Raw genomic sequence first — 22,833 nt, forward strand, 5'->3', positions numbered from 1 at the left:
GAGGAATACGACGCAAGGAGGAGACATCACAACTTGACTATGGCAAGTCGAGCCTCAATTGCACCGTGGGCTCCCTTGATCTTAAGAAGCGAGTGAATTTATGTATGCAATAAATACATGAGATCGAAATCTAGATGGTATTACGTAACTATCAAGAATAGGGATGTTTGACTGCTGAGCGGTAGAATGGTTTCAAAACTTTCAAACCTTTCTATCGTTCATCAGTTTCTCAAAGTTTTGCAAAATAGTGATGTGATTACATTTGATACATTTAGATGAGAGGTTCAGTTTAGTGTTGCAAAAGTGAGAAATTATTTTTAATAAGAAATAAAAACAATTTAAAACATTTTATTAAATTTTATAAAATTTTCTTAACAATAGTTTCTTATAACATTACACAAAACTAACTAAACTAATATAAGCAATATTCTGTGATACGTATTAACAAGTAAGTAAACATTTAAAAACGATTACATTTAATAGAAAAAAAGGTTTTTGGTACAAAATGTATTTTTATTTCACAAATTTTTGTTTTGTTTTAAATGAGAGTCGTAATATTAAATAAAATCACAGATTTGCAGATATTTTCGGACTAATACAAGAATTTTAACCGAATCTCTGCTTAATAGAAATAGGAAAAAAAATGTGCAACCCACACCCATAAAAACAGTTCCAATCAACCGTAAGCATTCGTGAACACAACAATTACAGTTTATTGAGGAATTGTTCGAGATGATACCGGCATCTCGTTTTTACCATCGCACCGCCCGCCACCGGAGTAGAGTTCATCCATACTACCTGGAGCCACTGCGATCATCCACAGTGCGTTTCCAGAGGTCTTTTTTGCCACGTACCATCCGGCTGTGGAATGAGCTCCCCTCCACGGTGTTTCCCGAGCGCTATGACATGTCCTTCTTCAAACGAGGCTTGTGGAGAGTATTAAGCGGTAGACAGCGGCTTGGCTCTGCCCCTGGCATTGCTGAAGTCCATGGGCGACGGTAACCACTCACCATCAGGTGGGCCGTATGCTCGTCTGCCTACAAGGGCAATAAAAAAAAAAAAAAATATGGTTCGCTTGGTCTGACATCTTATAATAAACCATAAAAACCTAGTAGGTACTTGTGGAGTTATAACTGAATATTAGAATCGATTGAGAGTTAGAATCGAAATAGTAACGATTATAATTCAATACCTTATGGTATTGACTACTCATATAATTATTTTTCTAGTCGTCCATCGACCTTAACATTGTTGTTGCAACAAAGCACATTATCATATTTTTACATTCACTTTGATGCAGTCATGTTTTTTTTTATCATATTCCATGACGCGTTTTTAACATCAGTAAATAGAAAAACAATGGTATCATTGGAATTTGGAAAATGAGTCGATCCTAGAGCCGAGCTCATCCATACTACCCGAGCTGCGAATGAACTCCTAAGCGTGTCGTTAGTGCCCGACAACAAGGTTCAAAATTCCTAAGCCGTAGGGAGCCACGGAATTTTCCTTAGTGGATCTCCAATCGGACCTACTCGCTTTCCATTCATTCAATACAAATTGATTTCATATATCTATATCTATATTCTATCTAGGTATATAAAAATGAATTGCTGTTCGTTAGTCTCGCTAAAACTCGAGAACAGCTGGACCGATTTGGCTAATTTTGGTCTTGAATTATTTATAGAATTCCAGAGAAGGTTTATAAGGTAGATAAATATGAAAATGCTCGGAATTAAATAAAAATAACAATTTCGTTTTTCCTTTGATGTGTCCCCCGTCGTTGTTTTAAGTTTATTTTGTACAAAAGTTTAGCTCTTTTATTTATCGATTGAGGCACTACGAAGTCTGCCGGTTCAGCTAGTTCAATATAAAATTGATATTGTTTCATAGGTATTTTTCATTTCTACATTCCAGGCCCTTGTCAAATACGTCAGACACAAAAGCGTACGTGATAACGGCTATTGCATAACTAAAGGTAGTAAATAGTAAAAAGATTAAATATCACTAAAATCACCTAAAGCTAACATCATGGCTGCTATTTAACCCTTAGAGCGCGAACCGTCGATATATCGACTCTCTATTAATGCGCATAAAGTGCGGACCGTCGGAATACCGACTATTGTGCAGATTGATTATAGGTATTAAGTATCGTACTATACGAACGTGACGTAACGCGCGCGTGTATAACGTTTATTAATAAGTTACTAAGTTTTATAAATAACTACACATTTGAAATTATTTTTATTAGCATTGATTTTCGTATTATTTTTAAGTTAAAGTTTTTTATAAGGTACGTTTTTTCAAAAATATTTTAACAATTTCTGCAAAACAAGTTCAGCACTACAAGGGTTAAAAAAGACACGATCGAATATTTTGACACTTAAATTAAAGAGTACAGTACTTCGCGAATCATTAATCTTAATAGGATACGTTTCTGAGTATGTATAAATTTTATTTTTTTAGTAACGACATACTAGATTTTTTCGAATTTTAAATTTTCCCGCCAAATCACACAGAAATGTCATTCATTCGCTCATTCAAATTTCATTCATTCGCCACCGTTCGCCATAGGAATTACGAATTCCTAAATTCGTTACGAAATAAAAAACGTTACAAAGAACATCGGAAAACGTGTAAGAACTAATAATTAACATGTAGAGGGCTAGAGAGCAATCCTTCGTTGAATTTTTTCAGGTTGTGAGATAAGTCCACTGGCGTCGAGATGCGCGTATAGTGCGGTGAGGTACTCCTTCGGATGGTGGGTGTAATGCTGGACGTGGGGAGACTTATCCCAGCACTTCCACGTGCACTGGAAATCGTATTGTAGTTAGGGTCTGTTGTACTGCACATTTATGTAGGTAGGGTTTACTGGTGGTAGGACGTCTTGTGAGTCCGCACTGGTAGGTACCACCACCCTGCCTATTTCTGCCGAGAAGCAGGAATGCGTTTCGGTTCGAAGGGTGGGACAGCCGTTGTAACTATACTGAGACCTTAGAACTCATATCTCAGTCTCACTTAACACTAGGTCGGCTGTGAGTTCCTACCTATCTGTGCGGACTCAATAGATCTTACCACCAGTAATAACGCAAATTATAATTTTGCGGGTTTGATTTTTATCACACGATGTTATTCCTTCGCCGTGGAAGTCAATCGTGAACATTTGTTAAGTACGTATTACATTAGAAAAATTGGTACCCGCCTGCAGGATTCGAACACCCGACTTCATTCGTTGACTGGACCGTTTAGAGCTGCCTTTATTTGGTCGGTGCATCGTAACTGTAATCAGTATCGATCAGGCCTGGGCAAATGGCAGAATTTTGTCTGGCCCGTGAAGCATTGTATATATTATTATTAAAAACACAAATATTAGTTTTTGTCTAACATAAATTGGTGCATAATTTTTTTTAGATAAAATATTAAGCAATACTGATATATTTATCGGGGCCGGTGGGAGCCAAAATTTTCTCCCGGACAACCGCTCTTTTCAGCGCCTCCTATTCGAAAATATAATTATGATAATTGAACTAACTAATTATGATAAAAGAACTTGAAAAAATTATTAACCTTAAGATGTTATTGTTATTATACAGTTAACGATTTTTTAAATGATAAAACATTATGTTAATTTTAAATTAGCTTCTTTCTGTTCTTTGTTTTCGTTTTATGATACAAATAACTAATTCTTATTCAATTAATTTATTTTTTTGTTTGATATTTTAATTAATTAACATATTTACTGACTGCATTTAATATAAATAATTATGTACAATATTCGCACGCCGACCTGGTAGAAACACGCTGTTCTATAAAATAACTATGAACAATTTTGTAAACCGTGTTTTAGCTTATAAAGTTTGATTTGATTTGATTTGAACAATTACAGTATGCATAATAGTCGCACAATATAAAATTGGAAAAAAAAACTGTTTGGCCCAAGGTCAAATTTTCATCTGCAACATGGGGCCATATTCCCGACTATCAAAATATTTGCCCATCCCTAGTATCGATAGTATAGAGACGCGCGTTACCTTAATCCCCATGCTGCACCAGGAGTCGTGCACGCTGCGGTTGCTGGGCTCGGCGCCGACGGGGTCGCTGCGGGAGAGCAGGAACAGCGCGGGCGCGGCGCACGGCGGCGAGTGGAACAGCTGGGACGAGCGGATGTAGTGCGACGTCGCGCTCGTATAGAACGTCTTCATGTGGTATCTGGGCCGGCACAACACATCCGTAGCTATCATCTCATCTCATTTTATTTCATCCCAGTTGATTAATGCCTCAAATTAATCATCTTCATTTCATTTCACTCCATATTATCATTTTTACGTATTTAAAATCCGTAGCTTCGTAACTTTTTTTTAAGAAATTTTATGACCTGGTAACTAAGACCTTTAGGTCAAGTCTTATTTTAATTTATATTCTTATTTTTATGAAAAATTATGATAGGAGTGAAATGAAATGAAATGAAGATGATTAATTTGAGACATTAATTAACTGAGATGAAATTAAATGAAATGAGATGAGGTAATAATAATATGGGATGAAATATAATCTCAGTAAAATGGTGGTTATTTACTGAGACTTTTTCAGTGGCTTTTTGCAGGATCCCGAGAAGCTACGTCCAGCGGCTTTGTTTTATTTTCCCACATTTGTGCACTTTCAGATATTAAACAGTTAATAAACCACCGTAATTACATATTTAAACCCGAAGAAACACTAAATAGACAAAATAAAACAAATCACACAACTTCACTCCTCGCGTTCCCGCCAAAAAGTCTTCGCTTCATAACTACATAACTTCATACCCTACACTTTCATTAGCCTAGAATAGACCCATCTACTTCATATATCGCACCATTCGAATTGAAGTGGCTTAACTAAAAAGTTTAAGAAAATTGTGGCGGGTAGCCATCATACAACGCAAGATATTTAACAGATGCCTGAATCTCGCTTACGATATTTTCAAGATAAGCTTGCATATATACAAGTTCCGAACAACAACATTTGGACCGTTGGCCTACCGAGCAATAATACCCACTCGACTTTACACTAACAAATCGACTTTTATCCGATCCACTAACGATGCTTTTAGGTACTTCAAGCACCGGTCACCGTTCTCGTCGAACCCGTCACTTGCGACAAAGGGCTCGACGAGTAAATTAACCCTCAGACACAGCCCGCTGAGTTGCTCGCCGGATTTTCTCAGTGGGTCGCGTTTCCGGTCCGGTGGTAGATTCTTCGAAGCACGGCTTTTGCTAGGGTTCGTGTTAGCAACTTCATCAGGTTTGAGCCCCGTGACCTCACCTACTAGTTAAGGTTCCGCCGAAATAGCCTCTCAAGGCTATCAGCTTAGGTAGGAAAAATAAAACCAAAATCAACAGAAGCCAGTGATGGCTCGGAAAAGTGGAAGCAAGCCGGCCACATATGTCGTCGCACCGACAATCGGTGGGGCACAACAGTACTGGAGTGGAGACCTTGTGGACACCTCGACGTCGTAACGTGGGCAGACAACCAATGAGGTGGACCGATGACCTGATCAAAGTGGTTGGTAAGAACTGGATGCGAAAGGCAAGAGACCGAAGAGAATGGGGTGCATTCGAAAAGACCTTCACTCAGCATTGGGTGGACACGGGTTGAAGAAGAGAGTTCAATTATAAAAGATGCGATATGACGTACAGAGATCAGGGAATGGACCGTAGTATTGGATTATCTATCAGCATTTACTAGTGACAGAGCGTATTGGAAACGGAGATTGATGCCACTACTAAGCCACCATGCGTTCCGTTTTAAAGGTCATAACATCCAATTCAAATAGTAATGACTCAACCATACGAATTCTTAAAAAGATAATCCCGTAATGAACAAACAATATTTTCTTTTTCCATTCATTAGGTTCCGATATCAGATGCAATAACTACTCTAAGCAATAAATACATAGAAAAAAAAAACTAAACATAAAAATCGATTGTTATGTAGACAATTTGAAATACTCGAAGTAAACATGGACATCAGACTTCTGCGCTTCTAAGTTCCAGTCGACAAGTTTCATATCGAAATTATTAGATCGTTACGCTGTGAGTGATATTTAATTGGCAGGGCCGAGGTCGGTCGTGTGTACATTGACAATGGCCATAGTTTGCCACTGATTGTCGATGGAAGATAATAAAGAAACGGAAATTTTTTTGCTACAGGGACGAATAAACATCGTATCTTTTTACAAGTATACATTTATTTCGGACTTGAAGCAAGTAGATGCACTTTTTGCTTTCAAACTTAGTGGATTCTTATAATATAAAGTCCCGGCGGCTTTGGCTCTGCGTTATTAGCCAGTCAGAACAAGCAATTAACATAACAACAAATATAACATACTTTTATAAATATTATACATGCGAGTGTGTTTGTTTGTCCTTGTTTCACGTTGAAACGAAGCAATGAAATGACAATATTTAATAATGACTAAAAATTATTAATATTAGGTTAGGAGTGCGACATAGCCACTTCTACGTGAAACTACACAGAAACTTATCCTTGATCAGTTGGTCGAAGCCGCAGTTAACACTTAGTATATATCATACATAAGCAACAGTGAATTGCAAAGATTTTTCTGATTGCATAGACGCGTGAATGAGCTCACGGCCCATCTGATGTTAAGTTGGTTACCGGAGCCAATAAACAACACTACTCGAATGCCGCCCCCCACTTTGAGTTATGAGGTCTAAGTATCAATCCTCTAAGAATGTGTTAGCTACCAAGCAAACCATGGGCGTCCATTAATTACGTGGGGTGTTCTGGGGGGAGGGGATCAAGCTAAATCTCACTAATGGGGGAGGGGGAGTCGAAAAACTTTCAATAATGCCTCAAGTAATTAATGGACGTCCCCTAATATCAAATATTTTTTTTATTGCTTAGATGGGTAGACGAGCTCACAGCCCACCTGGTGTTAAGTGGTTACTGGAGTCCATATGGCGCATGGTGGCGCATTTACAACGTAAACCACGTACGTTTACAACGTAAATGCGCCACCCACCTTGAGATATAAGTTCTAAGATCTCAGTATAGTTACAACGGCTGCCCCACCCTTCAAACCGAAACGCATTACTGCTTCACGGCAGAAATAGGTGGGGTGGTGATACCTACTCGTGCGGACTCACAAGAGGACCTACCACCAGTAAAAATAAACACAACTCACTCCATATACGCCCGCAGAGTATTCTGCATGATCTGGTTCTTCGGGAAGACGGCGGCCGGCACGCCGATCGTGATCTCGCTGATGTCCGCGGCAGAGTCCCACACCTGCGCCACGATGCGGTCCATTACCGGTTGGTACCTGCGGAATTTTTAATCAACTTCTTTAATGCTGTGAGCTGACGGTCCTCTTCATGTTAAGCAGTTACCGAATCCCACGGTTAACATTAAGTTACTACTGCCCTTGAGGCCTTGAGAAATGGAGTCAGTGTTAATAATTTTATATCCTACGACCGTTGTTCCACCATAGAGTAGCAATAGATAAGATGGTGGCACCCATCCGTTTTGGTTCATCCTCTGTCAACATCAAAGCTATAGGCAGCGACTTGGCTGTGCTCCTGGAATTGCTCACTTCCATGAGCGATGTCCACTAACCATCAGCAAGATATGCTAATATGCCCTTAGAGGCAATATAGAGGCGGATTAACGACTGCAGACAATTGAAGATATACTCTGAGAAATCTGTTTTTATTTTATTTATAATAGGTTTACTCTAGGCCACCACATGACCAAGAAATAACCAATCGATGACCGACCATAGCATATGCTATTAACACAGTTAAAAATATTACGATTTGCATTATAACCTGGGTTATATTGCATTCTCTATGTACATTTTATAAAGACTAGCTATAAGTCATCATTGAAGGTTGAGACTTAGCGCGTCTCCTTGCGTAAACAGAAAAACGAATTCAATAACAAAATGACGCTTAGCACAAGAAGACCATTCTAAATTCAACCTTAATCGAATGCAATAAGAGCTAAAAATACTAACGCATTGTAAAGAGATTAAACTCATACTCACATCTTCCTATTATTCATGACGTGCACGTAAACTTCTCCCCACATGTATCCAGCAATCGAGAACCCGTGCACCACGAGGGGCTGCTCATTCTCGTTCGAAGCCATGAATTTGAGAACATCACCGGCAACTAGCTGCCGACATGACAAACAGATTTTTTGTCATCTGTGGTTTGATGTATTAGTTATGGTGAGACTTTTTGGCGGGAACGCGAGGAGTGAAGTTGTGTCATTTGTTTTATTTTGTCTATTTAGTGTTTCTTCAGGTTTAAATTTGTAATAACGTGGGTTTATTAACTGTTTAATATCTGTGAAAGTGCACAAATGTGGGAAAATGAAACAAAGCCGCTGGACGTAACTTCTCGGGATCCTCCAAAAAGTCCACTGAAAAAATCTCAGTAAATGGCCACAATTTTACTGACATTATAAATATTTCATCCCATATCATCTCATCTCATTTCATTTCAATTCACTCCAAATTATCATTTTTCATAAAAATAAGTATATAAATTAAGATAAGACATTACCTAACGGTCTTAGTTACCGGGTCATAAAATCCCTTAAAAAAATTATAGTAATTAGTTATGGTGACGTCTCAAGTGGCGCAATTCCGAAGCAGATACTAATTTCCCTATGACTTTCTCGCCGGATCTTCTCAGTGGGTCGCGATTCCGATTCTGTGGCAAAGCACTGCTCTTGCAAGGGCTAGTGTTAGCAGTCTCTCAAGTTGAGCCCGTGAGTTGACCTACCCGTCCGGACGTAGCTGGAATACTCACTTAAGCTACATATCAGCGAATAGGTAGGGAAAAAATATATACTAATTTTAATTTATTCGTCTTCCGAGTCAATATAATCATTTCTAAAGGCCTTGGGGATCTTGAGGATGTTAGGACTGCTGCGATAATTTAAACTTAGGGAATATTTAATTACTAAATTATACGCAACTCTGAATAGAATATCTCGATATTAAAGATATCCAAACAGAAACAAAAAAAAAATTAATGTAATATATATCGTTATTTGGAAGAAAAAAAATCCTTTTTACCTAGGTTACCTGGAATGACGGGTAAGATAATTTTAATTATTATAATAATAATAAAACGAATCTAATATACAAATCGACTGGTAGTTCATGAATGAGAGAGTATCCAAAGAATTTTTTTATCCCAGAAATTCCAACATGCTTCAATCTTTCTAAATTACAAATTTAACATGTTGGGAGAGCGGTATACCTGTATTTAAAAACATAGATATACCTTAAGGTGATTTTCACTTTGTACTATTTTGTTATTACATATTATGTTCATATATATTCTTAGAAGTGAAAAATCCGACTTTTTTTTTTATCCTATCTTTTCTGGTAACATCGAGCGAGGGGTTATGCTAGATTCGCAGAACGAAATCCGACTACGAATCATAGAACATGGTGAAAACAGAAAAGCAGAAAACATATTTATTATGGTAGGCAGCGACTTGGATCTGCTCTTGGCATTGCTGAAGTCCATGGGCGACAGTAACCACTGACCATCAGGTGGGCCGTGAGCTCGTCTGCCTACAAAGGCAATAAAAAAAATATTGATAAGGAAATACTGGTAGTAGGACTTCTTGTGAGTCCGCACGGGTAGGTACCACCGCCCTGCCTATTTCTGCCGTGAAGCAGTAATGCGTTTCGGTTTGAAGGGTAGGGCAGCCGTTGTAACTATACTGAGATCTTAGAACTTATATCTCAAGGGGGGGTGGCGCATTTACGTTGTAGATGTCTATGGGCTCCAGTAACCACATAACACCAGGTGGGCTGTGAGCTCGTCCACCCATCTAAGCAATAAAAAAAAAGGAATAAATTTACCTGCGATCCCTTCATGGGCCACATTAGCTGCCACGGAGTGCACGACACCGAGAGCACGTCCAACCCCTGCTCCAAGTACAACGTCGCGTATTTCATAACGTGCTTCTGTCGGGCCAGCAGCCAGTTGATCATTATGCAGAGAGGCCTGTCTCTTTGCTGGTCCAGTCTGATGGAGAAAAATATAATAAATAAAAAATGTGTGTGTGTGTGTGTGCAAGTCACACACGGTAGAAGTGAAACTTATTAAATATAAAAATAATCGCAAGGGTCAACCACTCCGCAGTGCAATGGAGCAGCCGCACCCCGAGGGAATCGCCTGCATGATCACGGTATCCCGACGCCAAGTAGGTATGATTTAGCAAGAGAAATACAAGAACGTCTATCAACTGTGTAACGTCTCGTCACCGCGATTCAGGAAATGTTGAATTTACGAGCAGCAGCGACATCTGTTGTTAACAAACTAAACAGAAATAAAATAAACATGGCGCGTAACAGAAGAAATTATGATGGCGCGTAACCGAAAAACGTTACATACGTTTTTTCCTCCCTACGTCGATAAACAAGTTTCACTTCAATAAACAAGTATGTATTATTAAGTAGGCTCTCTCTCTCTCTCTTAAATCGGTCCCTCATTGCTGAGGATCGTGACTCCGTCCGATTCCGTCAACCAGTTGTCTCCATCGAACCCGTTCTGTAGCCTGGTGGAGTGCGTCGCTGACAGGTATTTTTTAGTTCCTCCCCTATTTGGTGCGACCATCGTTTGGGACCTCTACCCCTAGGCCTTTTTCCCTCGATTTTACCAGTCACCACAAGGCGTTCCAAATTGCTGGTATCCCTGCGTGCAACATGACCAAAATACCGCAACATACTTTGTAGGCAAGTTGTGGATAGACGTTGAGTATTTTCTGTTTTTAACTGCTTAAGAATAGAGATGTTAAGTAGACTAAAACATTAAAATGTTCATAAAATTAATATACAGCTAATTATTAACTAATATAATGGAGAAACTTTAAATAAATACACAGATTTAGAAAAGGATTTAGATAAATTAATTTAGACAATTCATGAACTTTGATACGATATAGTTAGTATTGTTTGTAAATATTACACTTTTATTTAATATCATTTTCTTTTTATATTAATAAAAAATAGTGCAATATAAGGTTAAGAAGAGCACTATACATTGACCTCAATTTACATTAAAGTAAAATAGATATCCAATTTTAGTTAGAAATAAGGCATACTCTACGCATTGCATCAGATAATACAAATACCACTGGTGATAGTCAATTGACCAGATCAATTGTTATACAACGCGAGTCGCGAATTTATTAAGATCATTATTGATTGGCCGTGGTCAGGTCAAAGTATCTTACATTAAATAGGTTGACGCGGTTTCCATCGAAGAATACTTTTTACTCCAATTCTCTGTCTGTAATAGGAATAATCCACCGCTCCAATTAACCTTTCCCCCTATTGTTGCGTAAAATCTACGGTTTAAACATGCGATCAAAGTCCACTGGAATAACGATCGTCTTGCCAATTAAAACAGAACACATTCTTGCCTGGCGTCACTTACTTCATTGTTTTCGGATCCGTTGTTAGTTTGACTTTCTCGTTGCTGATGTATTGAATGTTCTTCGTGATGTCCTGGGAATGAGCGCTACGCTCGAAGCCTACCATCGCTACCGGAGCGCATGATAGCAGAGAACGAAACGGCGACTGTAAATTAAATAATAATTTTGAATAATATATTTAAGTATAATTTTTATTAACACATTCTATGAATCGTTTTACTGGTGGTAGGACCTCTTGTCAGTCCGCGCGGGTAGGTACCACCGCCCTGCCTATTTCTGCCGTGAAGCAGTAATGCGTTTCGGTTTGAAGGGCGGGGCAGCCGTTATAACTATACTTGAGACTTTAGAGCTTTTATCTCAAGGTGGGTGGCGCATTTACGTCGTAGACGTCTATAGGCTCCAGTAACCACTTAAAACCAGGTGGGCTGTAAGGTCGTCCATCCATATAATCAATAAAAAATAAAAAAACGAATCTTTGTTTCACTCGGTGACGGTCTAAGCTTAGGTGGAAAAAAAAGTTTAATTACTATTATTTTCTTTAATTTTATTATAATAGGGGACCCGACAGAAGTCATGTCCTAAATCCGAAAATTTAACATTTTTTTTTTTACAAAAATAATATTTAAAAAAGCATTTTTAGTGGACCGAATTGTAAAGCTAAACCATTCTCGAATACACTAGAAAACCAAAATTTCATGAAAATTGGCCCAAACCCTTATTTATATATACTAGAGGCCCCGCAGTAGTCGAAATTCGACTATAATTAATTGGAATTGTAAGTTTGTACACTATATTGATTGTATTTTATACTTCTATAATCACAAATTTCGCCAAAACTACACTATAAAAAATATTAACAAAGACGAACAATATTTAATCTATTCTCAATTTGACAACAGACGTCAAGTACCAAAGTTTGACAATAAATAGTATGCATGCGTGTGTGCGTCAAATACATGGTATGTAGTGTGTGTAATGTTTTCTTTATTGATTTAATGTATCGCTTATGCATTATTTAAAAAAAATATTAGCATTGTGCACTTCTTCTCTATATTCTCTATAAGTGTGGAAAATTTCATACTCCTCCGTCCGCGCAATTTTCGTAAAAAGGGATACAAAGTTTTTGCTTCACGTATTAATATATAGATTAAGATTACATTTCCATTCGTTTTCGATTGCGGGTTAACGAAATACAATGAAACTACTTGGACGATATGTAATTATACTTAGTGCAGCAAACGGATACCATCTTGTGGGTATTTTATTACTGTTTTGGCTTCACGAACAGTTACCCTAGCCCTTCTACTATGTTTGTAAAAAGTACAATTTAAAAATACGTTATCAGATACAATTTTATGAAAATATAACAACTATTTAACCTATTTACTTTTTTTTTTCCTACCTAAGCTGCTAGCCTGGAGCGGCTATTCCAACGTAACCGTAACTAGTAGGTGAGCTCACGGGGCTCAAACCTGACGACGATGCTAACATGAACCCTAGCAAGAGTCGTGTTTCGCAGAATCTACCACCGGATCGGAAACGCGACCCACTGAGAAGATCCGGCGAGAAACTCAGTGGGCTGTGTCTGAGAGTACCTATTTACCTTGATGGGCTAGACACTTACCCAGATAAATATATTCACATAAGGAAAAACGACCAAGACACGAAACGACCAGCGAATACACCGATGTTTTTTTTATATTGGTAATCAGCAGAATTTGTTCATTATATTGTTAACTACTTTCAATTTTGTTTAATTTTAAATATCCAACATAACTTCGTGTTTTATCCTTATTTAGTATAAACGAGAATAAATTTGACTTTTACAGCTACTATACACTTCTGAATAGGTTTAAAATAATTATTTCTAATGAAAAATCCTAATAAAAATAATATTGGTGAATTAATTTACAATCGTGGTTTGATCACGTTGATTTCTGTAATAAATTATTTTTAATTTTTGAACTCAAATGTTACTTGAAAATGAAATAGATTATCTTTAATAATTTAACGAAACGAATTGCAATATGCTTTGATATCGTTCAAAAAATCGTATGAATAGCAATTACGTGACAACATCCTGTTTACGTTTATTTATTTGACAATCATAAAACAATTAGACCACGGGAATTACAATAGTTTATTCACACGGAAACAAGGAAAGTGCTCATTTATTGTGTGTCTTTTGTGATTCATAAACAGTCAAACGATTTGATGCTCGTTAACATGAAAATCGTCACAATTGTCTTTTGGCTGGACCACCCCGCCTATTTCCGCCGTGAAGCAGTAATGCGTTTCGGTTCGAAGGGTGGGGTAGCCGTTGTAACTATGCTGAGACCTTGGAACTTATATCTCGAGGTGGGTGGCGCATTTAGGTTGTAGATGTCTATGGGCTCCAGTGGCCACTTAACACCAGGTGGGCTGTGAGCTCGTCCATCCATCTAAGCAATAAATAAATAAAGTAATCATATTCGAATCATGTGCAGGCCAATGTGTGCTTGATATTCCTGTTTATGCAGAAAGAAATATGTGAATTAAAATAAGTAAGATACTTAAGCCGTGTGTTGTGTTTTTTGAGATCAATTCGTCTAACAAAACGTAATAATTCGATGTAGACTGATTTTGTCATTCGCAGTTCTTTTTTTCTCTTCAACATCAATTCTAGTTTGAAATAAAATAAAATAAAAACGCATTTTAGATAATAAAATATATCCGACTGCGGCTGCACTGGTGTGTCTTATGTTAAGTTTACCAGATTTTCTCAAGGTCACTCTAACTGTTGCTTCAGCCAAGAGGAATATTATAATGAATACTTCTGTTGCCGCATTGAAGGTCACGATTACTTACACTCCAAAAACTTTGAAGCGGACCCACAATAACATAAATCTTAATTTAGTATATAGGATATCTACTCGAGCAAAAGCTATTTTTGTATATAGCTTTTAAATTATCGTGACTTCATAAAAACTACAAAAGGTTTGCTTTGATTTTTTTTTCTTAGGTGGTTCGTCTCGCTCACTGCCCACCTGATGTTAACTGATTACCGTGGCCCATATACATCTACGATCATAAATGCCGCCACCCACACTGAGACATGAATCCTAAGGTCTCAGTTTTTACAGTACCACAGCCGGTTCACAGAACCAGGGTGGCAATAAACTCATTCAAGGCTGTTTCTTTAATTATCTCTCAATAAAAAAACGGAACAAAACATTCGAATGGGTGTGTACCGCGTGATTTAAAAGCCGTCGAACGTTCAAGTTCATTGCCGCAGCTTGAGTCGTCAGCAATCGCAATTCCTTTAAGCAATGTTATTTTATGATTTATCTACGGTGCAAAGTCTGTTCTGATAAACTTAATTCTGTGTCGTAAGCGTTTTTTAAACGTCCAGACTATCGATCAGTCTGTCTGTTGATAAACGTAATCAAAAAGAACATTGTTTATTATACATTATTATACACCTTTAGGTCGAAATGTCAAATTAATTTGGCTTAGTTATTCGAATTAAAACAGCATGTGGCATGAAGCAGTTATTCGTTAAGGTTTGGAAGGTGGGACAGCCCTTATACAATACGATTGGTACTTCAATCTTATGTCTCAAGCTGTTTAATGGACCGTGTGATCTTTCATCCGCCAAAGCTATTAAAGATAATTTCAAAAAATAACTACGCCATCAACTCAAATCAGAAGTCATCGTAGCCTAACTAAAGGATAAGACGTCCGGTGCATTCGTGTTGACCGATGCACCGGTGTTCGAATCCCAGGCGGGTACCAATTTTTTAATGAAATACGTACTCAACAAATATTCACGATTGACTTCCACGGTGAAGGAATAACATCGTGTAATAAAAATCAAACCCGCAATATTGTAATTTGCGTAATTACTGGTGGTAGGACCTCTTGTGAGTCCGCGCTGGTACGTACCTCCACCCTGCCTATTTCTGCCGTGAAGCAGTAATGCTCTCGGGTTGAAGGGTGAGGCAGCCGTTTAAACTATACTCGAGACCTTAAAACTTATATATCAAGGTGGGTGGCACATTTACGATGTAGATGTCTAATGGGCTTCAGCAACCACTTAACACTAGGTGAGCTGTGAGCTCATCCACCACTCTAAGGAATAAAAAGAAGGGAACAAATTTTAAATAGATGACCATACATAAAAATATGATATGACAAGACCTAAGATTATGTATGTATTTTACTTTTCATTAAGTAATTTTAATTTCATAAAGGCGAGACCGCGAAAATAGTGGGAAAAAAACTGTCGAGCCGTATTTGGGTAGTTTTAATACAGGGTGGCCCATAAGTCCTTTGAAAAGTAAAATTTGAATAAAACGAACAGGGCGCGCGTGAGCGGTGCAGGGGAAGCGGGGGGAGTAACTTCGGTTTCTGGGAATTTAGTCGCGATGGAGCGTTTTACCGGAGCGGACCGTGCGTTTTGTGTGCGCGAGTTTTATAAAAACGACAATTCGGCAACCGTTGCGCGACGTAAATTTCGAGAACACATAGGTTTAAACAACTTTGACGACACTCCCACTCTTCAAACGATTAAGAACTGGGTTGCTAAGTTCGAGGAGACCGGTTCGACGTTAGATAAACCGCGGTTGGGTCGCCCAAGGACGTCACGTACGGAACAAAACATAGACACAGTGACACAGTCTATTCGCGAAAATCCGACACAGTCAACTCGTAAGCGCGCTAGAGCATTAAACGTATCCAGGACCACGTTACAACGGATTTTGAAGAAAGATTTACATATGCACCCTTACAAAATTCAGTTGGTTCAAGAATTAAAGGAAACTGACGGTATTCAAAGACAAAATTATGCGAATTAAATGTTGAATCGGTTTACTTCCTTCAATAACATAATGTTCTCTGACGAGGCTCATTTCCATCTTAACGGGCATGTTAGTAAACAAAATTGCCGCTATTGGAGCCCCATCAATCCAAAACTTAAGCATCAGAAGCCCTTACATAGTCCGAAACTGACTGTTTGGGCCGCTATGTCAGCCCATGGTATCCTAGGGCCTTACTTCTTTGAGGATGGCAGAGGGCGCGCAGTTACTGTTACGTCGGAGCGATATGTGGCTATGATCGAAGAGTTTTTCATACCAGAATTGCAAAACTTTTCAGGCTTTAATGCCAGGACGTGGTTTCAACAGGATGGGGCCACTTCTCACACCTCTAACACTGCTATGCCCGTTATCCGTCAACTTTTTCCTGGCAAAGTTATCTCTAAGAGAGGAGACATTTCCTGGCCTCCACGTAGTCCAGATCTGACCCCGATGGATTTTTTTTTGTGGGGCTACCTTAAGGCTAAAGTATACGACACAAACCCGCGGTCAATTGAGGCCCTAAAAGAAAACATCCACAGAGAAATGACAAGCATTTCAGCAGTGACGTGCCGCGCAGTCATCGACAATTTTAGACGTCGTTTGCAAGAGTGCCGTGATCGCAACGGATTACATTTAGGAGATGTTATTTTCAAAAAATAATTCCCGTTTTTTAAGCTTTTTATGTAAATAAAAATTTAATTCATAATGTAATTAGTTTTATTTTAATAATTTTTTTTTCATATCAAAGGACTTATGGGCCACCCTGTATAATAAAAAATCTATATTTTTCCATAAGACTCGATGTTTCCTGTAGTTTTATATCTAAATCGATCCAGCTATGTACGTACGTATGTTATCTAGGACTAGACTTTGAACAGTATAGCGGACCTATTTAGTTTCCTTATTAACAAACGCCCCACTAACGTGACTGATCATTCTTACTGTTAACGAAGCCGGGGTACGCGCTGGTATTATAAATTAAACTGTATTTTTATTTGCTAAATAGTGCAGACGAACTAACTACGCATGCAGGTACTGGAGCCATCACGTGAATGCCGTAATCAATCTTATGTCATAGGATACCGGTGGCCGCTAATGGACTTTAGCAATGCCAGGGGCAGTGTCAAGCCGCTGCCTACCGTTAAGTACTTTCCACAAGCCTCGTTTGGATAAAGACATTTGATAGTGCCCGGGAAATGTTGAGGGGAGTTATTCCAAAGCCAGACAGAAAAGTTCTCTGTAAACGCACTGGCGGGCGGTAGGATAATAAAAACGGGATGGCTGGATCATTTCGAACAATTCCTCAAAGCCCTCCCCACAGAACACACAATATTATTATTGCTTGATTGTAAAAGTAGTTTGTGGAAAAATACTGATTTTTTTTCCTACCTATGCTGATAGCCTTGAGAGGGTATTTCAGCTTCTCTTTGACCTGTAGATGAGCTCACGGGGCTCAAGCCGGAGTGTTGCTAGCACTGGCCCTAGCAAGAGCAGTGCTTCTCAGAATCTACCACCGGATCGGAAACGCGACCCACTGAGAAGATCCGGCGAGAAACTTAGTGGGCTGTGTCTATGGGTTAATTTACTCGTCGAGCCCTTCGTCGCAAGCGACGGGTTCGGCGAGGACGGTGACCGGTGCTTGAGGTACCTAAAAGTTCCGTTAATGGATCGGGACGATCCGTAATTACGTGTTTAGGGCGACGTCGTCGTGTTTACCGTTCAGTTCACAGGATCGGGTATGAAATTTTACACGATTTTGACTTGAATACAAGACTAGAGAGGATTGATATGAATATGAAATTGGATTTCGAATTTCAACGGCATATAGCATTTTTTTTAAATGTATCAATGTTAGTAATAGCAATAATAATATTAGCCGTCACACTACCATACGTAATTTATTCTGCAATGAACTCTGCAATTGCAACACACGTGATCAGTATGCTGATAACGAATGAAGCAGAAACGTGACCATAATTCTAGATTAGGTATTATTATCATTATCATTAGTTGGCTTTTTATTTTGATACTGTCTAGGAGAATCATTAATTATGCCTTAGATAATAAAGGTTATGTACTACTACTGTTATGAAACGCATTTATATTTTATTATTAATCTAGATATGGATATTTACTGAACGAACAACGAATAAATATTTAAAAGAGGAGAGTACTTGTGGAGGGTACTTAACAGTAGGTAGGGGCTTGGCTGTGCCCCTAGCACTGCTGACGTTCATGGGTGACGGTAACAACTTACCATCAGGTGGGTCATATGCTCGTCTGCCTACAAGGTCAATATACATACATTAGAAGATACATAGACAAGATAATTAGGAGTAGTATATTCCTTGGTTTTCGAGAGTCTAATAAAATCGTAATTATAAAGGTACATACATATAGACTTTTGTAGAAGACAATTTAAATGGTGTGTAGTTATTTTTTAAATTACCGTGCTTTTAATTAATCTGCTAAGAAGCAAATTTTTTCATATTATTCAGATGTCTGAATATATTGACAGAGAATGTGGTAATTTTAAGGCTACAGAGAATAAAATCTAGTTAGATAGTTGACAGGACCATATATCAACTTACAGATTTTCCGCTGCTCTTCATACCAATTTTTCCATTGTTAAATGCATGCGAAACAAATTTTCTAAACACACCCATTTTCTTTTCAATAATCTGTAACAAATAAAGTTTATAAAACACTTTAACAATTAATGTAGACTTAATTTGATTACCAGGGCAACTAAGTTCTCACGGTTTGATAGTAGATGATTTAGATATAGATAGATAGAGATAAGACGTAGCCGGTGCATCACTAGATACAAACACATACTTAAAAAATGTTCACGATTGACTTCCATGGTGAAGGAATAACATCAGGCAGACGAACATACGGCCCACCTGATGGTGAGTGGTTACCGTCGCCCATGGACTTCAGCAATGCCAGGGGCAGAGCCAAGCCGCTGCCTACCTATTTGCATAACTACTGGTGATAGGACCTCCTGTGAGTCCGCATGGGTAAGTAGCACCATCCCGCCTATTTGTGCTGTGGAGCAGTAATGCTTTTCGGTTTGAATGGTGGGGCAGCCGTTGTAACTATACTGAGACCATAGAATTCCTATCTCAAGGTGGGTGGCACATTTACGTTGTAGATGGCTAATGGGCTTCAGTAACCACTTAACACCAGGTGAGTTGTGAGCTCATCCAACAATCAATGCTATAAATAAATAAAATGTAAGATATGTGTATAAATCAATACAATTTTTATAATGAATAAAGGCAGTATCTTTTTCTTGTACTCCATTCTCCTATTTTTAAGTACTATATAAGTAGTAAATTATAGTAGTTGACACTAAACACCTCTTTCTTGAAGTGGCCCCTAATTTGTAATGTTGTGGTCCATTAAATTATACCGATTTTAACTATGGCAATTAAATTGCTATTTCTCTGGCTCTCTATTTCTCTATAGCTAATACTATTAAACTATTAAATAAATATAACTCACATGTGCACTTTACCATATTATTAAATAATTAATAGTTAAGTAAATAGAGAGAACTGTAAGATATTCTATGCAAGCTAAAACGCAATCTCAATCTTCAGAGATACTAGATAATGACAGACATAAGATGCGTCTTATGTCAATTCTGCTATTGCAATCCTAACAGCGTTTTATTAAGCACTATAGGATTGAGATGAGAAAAATCAGAAAATTTTGAAATATTAAGGTTTTTTGATTAGCTTTGTCAATTTCTAATATTTCCTGGATACGTTACCATTTCTTTACAGTGTTAAAAATCCTATCAGAGTATAGCTGGAATGGCTTCTTAAGCAATTTAGTTGCAAAAAAAACTCCTGTTTACACCAGGTATTGACATTTTTGTGTGGATGCGTTATTACACGGCACAAAACAATTTTAAATAAAATATGTAACAGAACGTCTAGTAAGCAAAACTATCACCTTACATTTAATTCAGGCTAAAGGGCAATGACAATGTATTCTTACCACATTTGAAAAATCATGTCTTAATGGAAATTATAATAATGCCGCAGTTGTACATTAAATAGGCATTATTCCCAATTATCTGTACAGTAAATAAACTTCTTGATGAATAACTAAGTAACGTTTTCCAAAGTTTAGTCAAATTGAATTGAATTTTTCATACCGTTTTAATGTATTTTTTATAGTTACATATTTAAATCAATAATAGTAAAGCTTACCTTATGAAATTGGTATTGAAGGTATATTCAATTGTTCAATCACTAATTTAAATAGTTTATAAATAACCTTTTGTATTTTTTTTACGGAATGATATATTTTTAATGAAACTAGCAAGTATTAATCAATTTAAATGCAGATACGGATTTCGTATATTAAGCAGTTTAAGCACTATTAGTCTCATAGATAAGACATATTTATGATTAAACACACTTAAACACACTACTGCCGGCTCCCAATATCTAAGCAGTGTCTAAATAATATAAGACAATTGACATATTATGCACTTTTTAATTTTTTTTGACCTGGTAACATAGACCTTTAGGTCATATCTTATTTGTTTTTTTTGAGGGATTTTATAACTTGGTAACTAAGACCTTTTATCATATGGACTGAAATGAAATGAAATAGGTAGTTTTCCAATTACAGCACAAGAGCGCATTATGCGACATAATGCTCAACTAAGCTTCAGCATAATTCGGCATTGTGCGTCACTGAGTCGCATTATGCTCTGTAATTGGAAAACTACCATGAAGATTATTAATTTGAGACATTAATCACCTAGGATGAAATTAAGTGAAATGAGATGATATAGGATGAAATATAATCTCAGTAAAATGGTGGTCATTTACTGACATTTTTTCAGTGGACTTTTTAGAGAATCCCGAGAAGTTACGACCAGCGGTACCAGCTATGAGTAAACATAATAAATTATACCACACATTATTAAGAAACGTTTATGAATACACTAGGTACTTTGTACGATGTTTCAATTTTGTTTGGAAGTTCCTATACTTTTCTGGCGATGTTTGATGTTTCCATTTATAAAATATCGAGTTTCAAAAATGTTTGATATTTTTAAAGCAACAGAGGAACATTTTTAAATACTTTGTTACATTTTAAGAAAGTTTTATCGTCTTTCGATTAACCTATAAAGGAAGAAAATATAAGACTTGGATTAAAGGTCTCGCTTACACGCTATAAAATTTCATCTTTTTGACAAATGTATTAATTACCTATATTGTCTATATGTATACATACAATAGAATAGAATACAATAGAGTAGAAATACAATAGAATGCAGGATCTGACAGCATTATCTCTGTTCTGCTACAACACTAGTGTGTGAAAGGGGAAACCCCCTCATTTATGACATGATACAGTATGTAAAGTTAATTAAAAAAAATTTCTAATCACATTCAGTTATTCTTTAAATTTATAACTCTGTAATTTTGCCACTGTTTTTTCATACGAACCGTACAATGTACCTACCTAAAATCTACTGAAACACTGTAATGCCGGCCACTGACATGCGCGCAAATATTCGTACATTGTACGAATGTTTAAGCGCATGTGAAGGGCCGTCAAACATTCATTCGCAAACCTAGCGGCTGTGCAAATGGGTTCGCATACTCAATTTGCGAACCCGTTTGCGCTTCCTCCTACACTTGTTTACGAATGTCTCACGAATTTCTCCTCCTTTTGAATTCGTCAATAGAACATTGAAGAGAAAAAGAGTCTTGAATTCTTTCCCAGACATCATTAACAGCGATGCTGTTTTTGTGGGATTTCTTTTGATGAAGATACGCTATACAGTAGACGTCACGAACTATGAAAATGGCGATACGTCCGTTACCTTCGCAATCGTCGGCGCAACTGGGCAAACGAATGTGTGGGAGACTACGCGAAGGTTCGCGGTTCGCGCGCTTTGATGTCTGTTAAAAAACCGACACAGCTTGGAAAACCACGAATGCAGCGAAAACTTTGGATAATCATTTGCAAATGTCGTCCCACACTTGCGGGTTTGCGTATTCGTGCGCATGTGAGTGACCAGTGTAACAACATTTTTAAAGTTGAGTTTTTTTTAAGGGATTTTATGACCTGGTAACTAAGACCTTTAAATCATGTTATTTTAATGTATATTCTTATTTTTATGAAAAATGATAATATGGAGTGAAATGAAATGAAGATGATTAATTTGAGACATTAATCAACTGGAACGAAGTTGAATGAAATGAGATGATATGGGATAAAATATAATCTTAGTAAAATGGTGGTCATTTACTGAGATTTTTTCAGTGGACTTTTTGGAGGATCCCGAGAAGTTACGTCCAGCGGCTTTGTTTCATTTTTCCACATTTGTGCACTTTCACAGATATTAAACAGTTAATAAACTACCGTTATTACAAATTTAAACCTGAAGAAACACTAAATAGACAAAATAAAACAAATCACACAACTTCACTCCTCGCGTTCCCGCCAAAAAGTCCTTTTAAAGTTGAGAGCACTGACAAGCATAGATTATACA

At 37.5% G+C, this 22,833-nt stretch overlaps 1 protein-coding gene across 1 annotated transcript; it reads right to left on the minus strand.

Moving 5' to 3' along the window:
* Nucleotides 1-334: 334 nt before the first annotated feature.
* On the minus strand, nucleotides 335-20,798 carry l(2)k09913 (transmembrane protein 53-like lethal (2) k09913). Its single transcript, XM_028169877.2, has 8 exons — nucleotides 20,528-20,798; nucleotides 18,893-18,982; nucleotides 11,469-11,611; nucleotides 9,890-10,055; nucleotides 8,048-8,178; nucleotides 7,187-7,324; nucleotides 4,029-4,206; nucleotides 335-2,809 (listed from the first exon to the last, which is right to left on the minus strand). Exons 2-8 carry the CDS (start codon nucleotides 18,965-18,967, stop codon nucleotides 2,663-2,665), a joined length of 978 nt encoding a protein of 325 aa, XP_028025678.2. The 5' UTR covers nucleotides 18,968-18,982; nucleotides 20,528-20,798; the 3' UTR covers nucleotides 335-2,662.
* Between the last annotated feature and the right edge of the window lie 2,035 nt (nucleotides 20,799-22,833).

The sequence above is a fragment of the Bombyx mandarina genome, chromosome A1 (genome assembly GCF_030267445.1).
Source record: "Bombyx mandarina strain Sakado chromosome A1, ASM3026744v2".
Taxonomy (NCBI): domain Eukaryota; kingdom Metazoa; phylum Arthropoda; class Insecta; order Lepidoptera; family Bombycidae; genus Bombyx; species Bombyx mandarina.